This window comes from Eriocheir sinensis, chromosome 9 (assembly GCF_024679095.1).
Source record: "Eriocheir sinensis breed Jianghai 21 chromosome 9, ASM2467909v1, whole genome shotgun sequence".
Classification (NCBI taxonomy): domain Eukaryota; kingdom Metazoa; phylum Arthropoda; class Malacostraca; order Decapoda; family Varunidae; genus Eriocheir; species Eriocheir sinensis.
In genome coordinates, this window is record NC_066517.1 from 23,582,540 (window position 1) to 23,595,039 (window position 12,500).

Here is a 12,500-nt window from a genome sequence, read left to right on the forward strand (position 1 = left end):
TACCCTAGCCCCACCTAACCTAACCTAACTTACCCTACCCCCACCTAACTTAACCTAACTTACCCTCACCTAACCTAACCCCTTACCCACCGTTCTGCCAGTATATCGCGGAGTTGAAGTAGACGCCGATAGTGTGCAGGTCCATGGCGGCGATAATGAGGAGGTACACGCCCATGCAGAGGTCGGCCACGGCAAGGTTGCACATGAGGAACTTGGAGACCGTCATCTTGAACCGCGTGCTCATCAGAACGATCATGACGGCGAGGTTACCTGAGAGACGAGAAGGAGACAGGCAGATTAGTGAATATAAAGGTAGATGAGTAGCGGGCTTTTTTTTTTTATTGTTTTTTTTGTTTTTTGTTTTTTGCCCTTGAACTGTTTCCTTTACTGTAAAAAAAGATAGATTGATGGATAGATATAAATAGACAGAACGTGTAAGAAGGAGAGTAACGAGGTAAAAATGAAGAAAGAAAAAACGAAGATAGAGATAGACAGAAAGAGATAGACAGAGAGAGAGAGAGAGAGAGAGAGAGAGAGAGAGAGAGAGAGAGAGAGAGAGAGAGAGAGAGAGAGAGAGAGAGAGAGAGAGAGAGAGAGAGAGAGAGAAATACAGGTAAAAGGGAGAGAGAATAAGAGAAAGGAATGAAAGGAGAGAAAGATAAACAGATAGACAGAGGGATAGATAGAGAGATAAGTAGAGAGAATGTAAAAGGGAGAGAGAGGAAAAAAAAACGAGATAGACAGAAAGAATGGAAGAAAAAGACAGACAAAGATAAAAAGAAAGAAAGGAAGGAAGAAGAATTAATAAAGATAGAGAGAACAGATAGATAGATAGATAGAGCGAGAGCGAGAGAGAGAGAGAGAGAGAGAGAGAGAGAGAGAGAGAGAGAGAGAGAGAGAGAGAGAGAGAGAGAGAGAGAGAGAGAGCATTAAGACATGAAACAATCTTTTTATTTAGTTTTGTTTTTTCTATCTAGCTCTTCTCGTGTCTGACTTTCCTTCCTCTTCCTTCCTGACCTCCTCCTCCTCCTCCTCCTCCTCCTCCTCGCACCTGTCCTCTTTTTCCACACCTGTGACTTTTACTTTCACTTTTTTGCTTTCTTGACATCTCACCTGTTCTTTCTTTTTTTTTTTACTTTCTTTTTCGCCCCTTCATCCCTCCCTTCCTCCCTTTCCTGTATCACCGTTTTACCTCTCCCTATCTTACCTGCACTCCCTTCTATCCTCTCTCTCCCTTTCCCTTCCTTTCACCCTTCCCTTCCTTCCTTTCCCTTCACCTCTCTCTCCCTTCACGCATTTCATCCAATATTGCTGTACGTTTTCAATTTTTCCCTTCCTTTCCCTTCACCTCCCTTCTCCCTTTTCCTTCCCTTCCTCCACACCTCTCGCTTCCCCCATCCCCACTTCCTTTCTCCCTTAACTCCCTCTCCCTTGACGCACATCTCCCTCCATTCCGTTCCCTTCACTCTCTCCCTTTCCCTTCCCCCCTTCCCCCTTCCCTTCCCTCTCTCCCCTACCATTCCCCTCCTTCCCCCTTCACTCACCGAACACCGCCGTCACCACCACCACCCAGACGGCCACCCGCAGCCCCAGGTTCCCCATGATGTCCTCACAGGGGTTGAAGGCGTCGGGCTCCGGGAAGCACCTCACATCACGGTAGTTCTTCGAAAGGTTACCCCAGCACACGGTCTTCTCGGGGCTGGGGGTGGAGGGGGGGTGGAGGGGGTGGAGGAGGATTAAATGTGGGGTGGGGTGAGGTGGAGGAGGGGGGAAGAGGAGGAGGAGTGGATTAGTTGTGTGTGGAAGAATGCCAGGGAAGAAAACGGAAGAGGACAAGTAAGAGAGGAAGAGGAAGAAGAAGAGAAAGAGGAAGAAGAGGAAGAAGAAGAAGAGAAAGTTGGACCAGGGACCGAAAGGGAACAGCAGAAGACATAGTTGGAGGAAGAAGAAGAGGAGGAGGAAGAGGAACAAGAGGAGAGACATAAAGAGGAGGAGGAAGAAGATCAGAGGGAGGAGAAAGCCAAGAACAGCCATAAGGAGAAGGAAGAGGAGGGAAGAGAAGGAACAAGAAGAGGAGGAAGAGTAACATCAAGAGGAGGAGGAGGAAGAAGAGGAAGAGGAACAAGAGGAAAAGCACAAAGAGGAGGAAGAGGAGGAGGAAGAAGATCAGAGGGAGAAGGAGAAGGAAGAGGGGGAAGAAAAAGAACAAGAAGAGGAGGAAGAGTAATATCAAGAGGAGGAAGAGGAGGAGGAGGAGGAGGAGGAGGAAGAGGAGTGTGAAATTAATGGATATTCTCAGCAGACAGACAGAGTAAGGAGCTCATTAAGTAGTGAGCTGGTGGATGACGGGAAGGAAAAATGAGGTGGATGACTGCATGATGTGGAGACGAAGGTGGATGAGGGTATGGATGAAGATGTGGAAGATGATTATATATGAATGTAGATAAAAATGTGGATGACTGATATGGGTGGACGAAAGTGGATGAGAGAATGGATGAGGATGGAAATGGATGACAAATGGATGTAAATAAAAGATGCGGATGCCTGGATGTGGTGGAGTCGAGTGGATGTAAGAATGGATGTCTAAATGTAGCTATAAAGATGTGGATGCCTGGATGTGGTGGAGTCGAGTGGATGAGAGAATGGATGAGGACGAAAATGAATAGCAAGTGGATGTAAATAAAGATGTGGATGCCTGGATGGTGTGGAGTCGAGTGGATGTGGGAATGGATGTCTAAATGTAGCTATAAAGATGTGGATGAGATGTGGATGTAAATGGATAGATATGGATGAGATAAAAAATGTGGATGGATGCGTATAGCTATTGACGTGGATGTGGGTGTGGATAAAGAGGTTGTTGTTGTTGTTGTTGTTGTTGTTGTTGTTGTTGTTGTTGTATAGATATGAAGATGGATGACGATATGGGTGTAGTGGAAGACGTCTGGATGCAGGTATAATCAATGTGGATGTCAGGATGGATGGTGGAGTGGAGTATGGATGATAATAACCGGTCACCCACTCACCACTCTTCCACCAACAACCCAACCACTCACATACACACATACACAAGCATCCACACTCATCCACACGAACACGAACATCCACATCAACATCCACCCACAGATACCCCCCCACCCCCAAATTACGTTACAGGAGCAGCACCTAGCGAACTTTTTTTTGTCTACTGAAAACAACAACAAAAACAAAATCTAGCATGAGCGTGAAAGTAGACATGAAAGTGAGAGTGAGTACAGGTATGCTTCACGTCTTTGCTCACCTCACCGTCACTTCTTCAATGTGGAAAAACTGGTCCAAGTCTTGATATTTGTGGGTCTCGCCATGGTCCACCAGCACCTCCCCGAACCCACCTCCTCCAGGGACATACTCGTGGTGGGCTCGGTCATCAAACTCAGGGCCTCCGTCAGCGAACCCCCCGGCGTGATACGGGTGATAGTCATGCCCCAGGAGTACCTCAGGGTGTTCATTTGGGTCCACTGATGTCCCTGAGCCCAAATCTTCTTCAAGAGCCCCAGGGATTGGATACGGGTGAAAGGAATGCCCCAAGGGTTTCTCAGGGGCTTCGTGTGGGTCCTCTGATGTTTCTGGGCCCAAATCTTCTTCAAGTGCCCCAAGGATTGGATACGGGTGGAAGGAATGCCCCAGGGGTTTCTCAGAGGCTTCGCTTGTGTCCACTGATGTTCCTGGACCCAAATCTTCGACAGCAGCCCCAGGGATTGGATACGGGTGAAAGGAGTGACCCAGTGGTACCTCAGGGTGTTCATTGATGTCCTCAGAAGTTCCTGGACCTGGTAAGCCTTCGTCTGCCCTAGGAATGGCGTGAGGGTCCTGTAGGTCTCCGGAGTTTGGACGTTGTGGGGAGGATGCCGTGTGGGTTAAGGAAGCACCCCAAGCATGTGTTTCTTCCTGTGGGCGTGGGTGTGGGCGTGGGTGTGGGCGTGGGTTAGGCGTGGAGGTGTTGTCTTGGGGTAGAGAGGAGCGAGGTAGCCGAGGAGGTAGATGGGGAGGGAGGTCGTGAGGTAGGTGGGGAGGTGGATGACTATGTGGGTAAGGTAAGTTCTCCTCCACATCTTCCACCTGTTTACCTGTTCCTTTTCTTATTTTCCTCCACTCCTGTACCTTCCCTTCCTCACCTTCCTCCTCCTCCACCTCCTCCTGTTTTCCTGATCCACTTTCCTTGTTGATTCCTTCTCTCCTTACTTCCCTCCACTCCAGTAGCTTCCCTTCCTCATCTTCTCCCTCCTCCACCTCCTCCTCATCTTCCTTTTTCTCCTCTTGCGAACTCATAATCACCGCCTTTGTTCGCCTTTTCTGCGCCTTGAAGTGGACTGACGGGGCGGGACTTAGCCTTGACGTGTGTGGGGTGTCCTTGGGTGGTGCAGAAGGGCGTAACGAGGGGCTGAAGGACGTGGGAGGAGGAGGGGAAGGAGGGGAGGCCGACGTGACAGGCCGCGGGATGGTCTTTAAGTCGACGGTTCGCTCTTCAGAGGTCCGCAAATGACGTCTCTCGAGTTGGTCAGAAGAGGCTCTCGCGGGCACCTGTATTCCATCTCTTTCTCTTTCTTGCTCTTTTGTCCTCTGTATTTCAGGTTTGGTGCCAGGCTTTGTGACAGGTGTGGAAGGTGTGTAGCCAGGTTTTGTCACAGATGTGGAAGGTGTGGAATCAGGTGGAGGGGACGAGTTACTCACGATTATTTGTTCTCCTCTTCCTCTTCCCTTTGTTCTCTGTATCTCAGGTTTGGTGACAGGTGTGTGGACAGGTGTGGAAGGTGTGGAATCAGATGTAGGGGACGAGGCTGTCACGGTTACTTGTCCTCCTCCTCCTCCTCCTCTTTCCTTTGTCCTCTTTATTTCAGGTGTGTTTCCAGAGTTCGTGACAGGTGTGGCAGGTGTGTAGTCAGGTGTAGGAGACGAGGCTTTCACGGTTATCTGTTTTCCTCCTCCTCCTCCACTTCCTCCTCTTTCTCTTCCTCTTTCCTTCGTCGTCTCTGGGTTATGTGTGTTGCCCGGCCTAACAGATGTGCGGACAGGTGTGGAAGGTGTGTAGCCAGGTGAAGGAGACGAGGTACTCACGCTCACCTCTCCTCCTCCTCCTCCTCCTCTTCCCTTCGTTCTCTCTATCTCAGGTGTGTGAGTGGATGCTGGTACCGCCCTCCGCCTCCTCCTCCGCCAGCCAGCATTCTCCGGGGACGTCTTGGGGAGCGGAGAGGTGACATCGCCGCAATACACTTTCTCCATCCGCTTCAGAAACTCCTGCAGGGGAAGAGAAAGGAGAAAGGAAGGGTGAGGTGTGGGGCGGGGCGGGGCGGGGTGGATATGGTGGAGATAGAGGGTGATGTTTAATGGTTGACAAAAATACTGAAAAGGAGAAGGATGGAGGAGAGAAAAAGTGAATGAAAGGAGAGAAAGATTGAAGTAGCAACACGGGCAGCTGATAAAGGAAAGGAGAGAGAAAGGAAAAGAAAGGAAGATAATGTTATGTGTAGAAAAGGTGAAGCTAATGAGTAAGAGAGAGAGAGAGAGAGAGAGAGAGAGAGAGAGCAGGCAGGCACGAGTTATTATATGTGAAACCGCGATACCTCTCTCTCTCTCTCTCTCTCATACACGGCAATATACAAAGCACTATATCGTCCGCCCGCCCCAACACACGGCCAGCAAATGTGTGTAGTATTCTTTTTTTTTCTTTTTTTCTTTTTTTCCTCTTTTTTTTCTTTTTTTTTTCCTGTTTTCCTTTCCGCCCAACACAACAAACCTCCATTAAAATACTTTAGTGTGTGCGTGTGTAAGTGTGTGTGTGTGTGTGTGTGTGTGTGTGTGTGTGTGTGTGTGTGTGTGTGTGTGTGTGTGTGTGTGTGTGTGTGTTCATTGCTCCCTTTATTCCGCAGCCTTCCTCCCCCCCCTCCCCTCCCCCCCTCTGTCTAGCTTGTTGTTGTTGTTGTTGTTGTTGTTGTTGTTGTTGTTGTTGTTGTTGTTGTTGTTGTTTATCTCTCTCCCTTTCCTCTTAACGATGTGGTTCCGATTTTTTTTTTTTTGGGTGTTTGTTTCTTTGGTGCGTGTGTATGTGCGTGTGTGTCCTTGAGTCTGGTTGCCTTGCGGTTGAGGTGAGTTTGGTTGAGCTTGAATTGGGGTTGGTTGAGGTTGAATTGGGGTTGAGGTCGAATTTTGGTTGATTGGGGTTGCGTTGTGGTTGAATTGGGGTTGGTTGAGGTTGAGGTGGGCTTGGTTGAGGTTGAGGTGAGCTTGGATGAAGTTGGTAGAGGAGGAGGAAGAATAGGAAGACTAGGAAAAAGAGGAAGAGGAAGAGGAGGACGAGGAGGAGAAAGAAGAGGAAGAGGAGGAAGAGGAAGAGAATCATGAAATCAGTGCAAAAAAAAAAAAAAAGAGAGAAAAATGTGTTTCCGTATTAAAAAAATTGCATCTCGTTATCGACACAAAAAAAAGAAAAAAACAACAACAACCCGTGAAAACCTAATAACCTGGACAGCGCAATGGAGGAAAGAGGGAGGGAGAGAGGAGGAAAGAAGGGGAGAGAGAGAAGAGGGAGGGAAGGAAAAAGGGGGTAGAGGGAAGGAGAGAGGATGAGGGGGAGGGAGAGGAAGAAGAAGAGAGAGGGGGAGAGAGAGGAGGGAGGGAAGGAAGAAGAGGGGGAAGGAGGGAGAGACGAAGAGAAGAGAGAGAAGGGGGAAGGGAGGGAAGAAGAGGGGAAGGGAGGAAGGAGAGAGGATGAGGGGGAGAGAGAGGAAAAAGAAGAGAGAGGGGAAGAGAGAGAAGGAGGGAGGGAAGGAAGAAGAGGGGGAAGGAGGGAGAGACGAAGAGAGGAGAGAGAAGGAGAGAGGGAAAGAAGAAGAGGGGGAAGGAGGGAGAGACGAAGATAAGAGAGAGAAGGAGGAAGGGAGGGAAGAAGAGGGGGAAGGAGGGAGAGAAGAAGGGAGAGAAATGAGAGAAAACTGGGAATATTGAAGGAAAGAAATGTCGATATGCTAAAATCTAACTTATCTTCTTCCCTTCCTCTTCCTCCTTCTTCTTTTCCTTCTCCTCTTCTTCCTTTTTTCCTCTTTCTATTAACCTGTTTCTAATTCCTCCTATCTTCCCTTCTTATCTCCCTCTTCTCCTCGCTTCCTCCTTCCTTTCCTCCCTTTATTCTCTTCTTCTAAACCCTTCATCTTGTTTCTCTTCTTTTTTTTATCTTCTTTTCTCTCTTCTTCTTTTTTCTCTCTTTACTCATCTTCCCTTTTTCAACCTATTTTCTTCTTTGTTTTCTCTTTTTTCCTACTCTTCCTCCTTTTTCTCTTCTCTGTTCTCTTCTCTTCCTTTCTCTATCCTATCCTCTCTCTTCTTTCTTCTCTTCTTTTCCTTCCTCTCTTCTCCTCCTCCTCTTCCTCACCTCTTCCCCTTATTCCTTACCTCTTCTTTTTTTCTCGTTTGCTCATTCTCCTTTTTCCCTTTTCCTTCCTTACTCCTGTTCTCCTTTCCTTTTCCTTCACTCCTTCTTCCTTTCCTTCCTTCCTTCTCTTCCTCCTTTCCCTCCCTCAACCCTTACTTTCTTCAATAATATCTTGCCTTCTCATTCTTATCTCGTTTTCCTCATTTTCCCTCCTCCATTTTCCTTCCCTACTCATATTCCTCTTCCCCCCTCTCCCTCCTCCTCCTCCTCCTCCTTCTCCTTCCCTTCGTACTCAAACTTGGAGACTTTATTAAAACCTGCAGTGTAAAAACGACCTTAGAGATGACCCTATATTTGCTCTCTCTCTCTCTCTCTCTCTCTCTACCTATCTATTTTTCTTCCTCTCTTCTCCCTATCAACTTATTTTCTTCTCCTTTCCATCCTTCCTTCCTTCCCTCCCTCCTTTCCTTCCATCTCTTCCTTTCCTCTCACTCTCTTTTCTTTCCTTCCTCCCTTCCTTCCTTACATAACCTTTCTTGACGCCTCCCTATTCCTTCCTTACAGTCATTCCTTTACCTCTCTCCCTCCCTCCTTCCTTCCTTCCCCACCCTCCTTCCTTCCTTTCTTCCCCTCCCTCTCTCCCTCCTTCCTTCCCTCCGTCTCTTCCTCCCTTTCCTCTCTATCGCTGACGTTGGCACCGCAATTTGGAGGGCCGCTAAAAGTTTACGAATATCGGGAACTTACAGCGTCTGGGTCCCCTATTACGATGAGGGAAAGTTAAGGGTTCGAGGCAGACTGGTCCTTATCCTTAAACGGCTAGGTCTTCCAACTACGACTGTCTCCCGAGGTCACAGATAAGAGTACCCGGGTTTTGATGGATTACTTTTCCGTTCAAAATGCAGAAGTGAGGTAAAACTATCACTAGGATCACAGGACAGGCTATGAAACCCCCCCACAGCAACTTCTACGACGAGAGGCTTTTGAAAACGTATAGGTCTTCTAACTACGAACGGTTTCCCGAGGGCACAGAGAAGAGTAACTGGGTTTTCATGGGTGTTTTCCCCGTTCAAAATGCAGAAGTCAGGTAAAACTATCACCAGGATCACAGAGCAGGCCATGGACAGCCCCACAACTTCTACGAGAGGCTCTTCAAACTAAGACTATTTCCCGAGGGCACAGAGAAGAGATCCGGGTTTTAATGGGTTACTTTTCCGTTCAAAATGCAGAAGTCAGGTAAAACTATCACCAGGATCACAGAACAGGCTATGAAAATCCCCACAACTTCTACGAGAGGCTCTTCAAACTAAGATTATTTCCCGAGGGCACAGAGAAGAGATCCGGGTTTTAATGGGTTACTTTTCCATTCAAGACGCAGAAGTGAGGTAAAACTATCACTAGGAACACAAAACAGGCCATGAAAATCCCACAGCAACTTCCACCAAGAGGATTTTCAAACAGCGATCTGAGGTGCCGATACGTTAACGATAAGCTTAGAGAATTACGAAACCCAATTTACTGAGGGAAAAACAGAAGGGAAAAATACGTTAAAATATTTAGTGCGTAAAATGGGTTATAGATAATTAAGGGGAAGTAGAACGTGTGTGTACAAAATTAATTAGTGTTTCTTTTTTTAATTTGAGAGAGAGAGAGAGAGAGAGAGAGAGAGAGAGAGAGAGAGAGAGAGAGAGAGAGAGAGAGAGAGAGAGAGAGAGAGAGAGAGAGAGAGAGAGAGAGAGAGAGAGAGAGAGAGAGAGAGAGCGTACACACCCTTCCACATAATTCTCCGACCGAGGGATTTTAATTAGGAGCAAATGTGAAAAAAAAGGAGTGTGAAGAAGATTGATGTGAAAGGGAATGAAGAGGGAGAGAAACAAGGGAGGGAAGGAAGGAGGGAAGGAAAGAAGGAAGGAAGGAAGGAAGGAAGGAGGGAAGGAACGAAGGAAGGAGGGAAGGAAGGAGGGAAGGGGGAAGGAAGGAAGGAAGGAAGGAGGGAGAGAAACAAGGGAGGGAAGGAAGGAAGGAAGGAAGGAAGGAAGGAAGGAAGGAAGGAAGGAGGGAAGGAAGGAAGGAAGGAAGGAAAAAAGTAAGTAAGGAAGGAAGGAAGGAAGAATGGAAGGAGGGAAGGAAGGAAGGAGGGAAGGAAGGAAGGAAGGAAGGAAGGAGGGAAGGAAGGAAGGAAGGAAGGAAGGAAGGAAGGAAGGAGGGAAGGAAGGAAGGAAGGAAGGAAGGAAGGAAGGAAGGAAGGAAGGAAGGAAGGAAGGAAGGAAGAAAGGAAGGAAGGAAGGAAGATAGGAAAGATGAGGTAAAATTGGAAGGATACAAAGGAGAAATAGGAGGAAGAAAGGAAGTGAAGGAGAAGGAAAGGAGACAGAAAGAAGACCAAGGAAGGAAGGAAGGAAGGAAGGAAGGCAAGAAGGAAAACGATATAAAAAAATAAGAAAAAATAGAAGAAAAAACAAAGGAAAAATAAAAGGAAGAACAGAAATAAAGGAAAAGGATGAAAGAAAGAAAGAAAGAAGGAAGGAAGAAAAAAGGAAAAGCGATAGAAAAGATAAAAAGGAAAAAAAAATGAAGGAAGGAAGAAGGAAAACAGAAGACGAAGAAAGAAAGAGAAAGGAAGAAAAGAAAGAAAGAAGAATAAATAAAATGAAAAATAAAAAAAAGATAAAAAAAACATAGAAGGAAAAGAAACGAATGGACAGAAAAGCGAAGTGGGCAACGAGTTTGTCTGCAAGTGTGTGTGTGTGTGTGTGTGTGTGTGTGTGTGTGTGTGTGTGTGTGTGTGTGTGTGTGTGTGTGTGGATTTGCTTACTAGTGTTTGTTTGTTTGTTTGTTTGTTTGTTTGTGTGTGTGTGTGTGTGTGTGTGTGTGTGTGTGTGTGCTCTCTCTATATCAATGTTTGAAAAAAAAAAGAAAAAAATGGTTCAAAGCGAAACTGGATTCGTTCAAACGTGAAGAATACATGACAGAGAGAGAGAGAGAGAGAGAGAGAGAGAGAGAGAGAGCATGACCACGAAAAAGGAGAAGAAAAAGAAGGAAAAGAAGTGTAGAAGAAAGATAAACAACAAAAGAATAAATTAAAAAAAGAAAATGAATGAAAGAAAAAGGACAATGACAAATAGAGAGATAAAGAAAGAAAAGAAAGAAAAAAAAGAAAGACCCAAGAAGTGACATTTTACCAACACAACACTAACTGATATATAATAGTTCTCAAAGAGTCATTTCAATTTCGCCTTTTTTAAATCCCACAAACTTTACTTTCAATTACTTTTTTTCCGAGTCTACTTCCTCCCTCTCGCTGTACCACTGAGAAAATTAATATATCTTGCTCGCTCTCGGAAAACTCGCATCGGAAACTTTAAACTCTTCACAGGACTTTCGATAGTGGTTGGAAATGATCTTGAGGGACTGAATGGGAGTGGAAAAGAGAGCTTGTGAAATGGGTGTGACGATTAGGGAACTTGTAACTCCACAGGGCTTTTGATACTGGTTGGAAATGACCTCGAGGGACTGAATGGCCGAGGAAGAGAGAGCTTGTAAAATGGGTGTGACTGTAAGGTAGGTATTCTCAGTCCCTTCCACCCCTCAAATCAACTATTTTCAAAGGCTAAATAGGAGATGAGTCGTGTTCTCGTGAGTGTGTGGTTAGGTTCGTGGTATAGAGGAAGGGTCAGACTACCACCAAGGTCATGAAACTACCCCTGGAAATGCCTAGAACTCCTTGTCTGGTTGGAAATGATCTTGAGGGACGGAATGGCCGAGGAAAAGAGAGCTTGTAATATGGGTGTGACTGTAAGGTAGGTATTCTCAGTCCCTTCCACCCCTCAAATCAACTATTTTCAAAGGCTAAATAGGAGATGAGTCGTGTTCTCGTGAGTGTGTGGTTAGGTTCGTGGTATAGAAGAAGGGTCAGACTACCACCAGGGTCATGAAACTACCCCTGGAAATGCCTAGAACTCCTTGTCTGGTTGGAAATGAACTCGAGGGACAGAATGGCCAAGGAAGAGAAAGCTTGTAAAATGGGTGTGACTGTAAGGTAGGTATTCTCAGACAATAAGAGAAAGAAAGAGAAAGAATCCAACATAACTCAAAACTACACTGTACTTCCAAGACATAGAATCCAACACCACATAGATAGTTTTAAGAGGTTTCAGGAGGCAGGAACACTCTTTAATTCCTCTCTACAAACAGGAATATGAGAAAGAAAGAGAAAGAAAAAAACATAACTCAAAACTACACTACACTTCCAGACATAGAATCCAACACCACATAGATAGTTTTAAGAGGTTTCAGGAGGCAGGAACACTCTTTAATTCCTCTCTACAAACAGGAATATGAGAAAGAAAGAGAAAGAAACCAACATAACTCAAAAGTACACTACACTTCCAGACATAGAATCCAACCCCACATAGATAGTTTTAAGAGGATTCAGGAGGCAGGAACACTCTTTAATTCCTCTTTACTAGCAGCAAGGACAAAAAAAGGCCACATCCGGGCTCCATTAGGCGGCAGGTCATCACTCAGAAACTTAATACACGAAATGTCTCTTGTGAATTCGGGCGAGGGACGAATTCAATAAAGACTTTTCCATCTATTTTCTCTCTCTCTCTCTCTCTCTCTCTCTCTCTCTCTCTCTCTCTCTCTCTCTCTCTCTCTCTCTCTAGTCATTACATAAGCTTCCTTCGTTTTCTTCCTTAAACAGATCAAGTGTCCATCAACATCACATTAGCCACACCCACACAACACGACCACATCCCTCCTCGCCACATCTCATCAACTAGACCCTAAACGCCCAATATATAGCCACATCTTGCTTTCTGAACCACACATCAAGCCACACCAAGCCAGCCAGATCTTTTTCGCACGACCAGATCTCCTTGTCACATCCCTACTTGATATATTCTCGTACTTGACTTAACTACACCTTGTCGAACCCACATCCCAAGCCACATCTCGTTAGCCACACCCTCACAACCACATCTCTCCTAAGACCCTCGTACACATTCATCCTCATTCTGTCACACCAATACAAGTACCCAGCCGCATCTCGTCAGCCACATCCAACTAAGACAGCCACCCCTCCCAGCCACACCCACAG

General features: G+C 46.1%; 1 protein-coding gene across 2 annotated transcripts in view; it reads right to left on the bottom strand.

Moving 5' to 3' along the window:
- LOC126996211 (uncharacterized) overlaps positions 1–12,500 on the bottom strand; it is a 97,491-nt gene that overhangs the window by 5,490 nt on the left and 79,501 nt on the right. For both annotated transcript variants that reach the window (XM_050856538.1, XM_050856537.1), the window contains 3 exons: positions 3,278–5,271; positions 1,545–1,699; positions 91–270 (listed from right to left, as the gene is read on the bottom strand). In XM_050856538.1, coding sequence (XP_050712495.1) covers positions 91–270; positions 1,545–1,699; positions 3,278–5,271 — 2,329 coding nt within the window. The remainder of the gene's footprint in view (positions 1–90; positions 271–1,544; positions 1,700–3,277; positions 5,272–12,500) is intronic.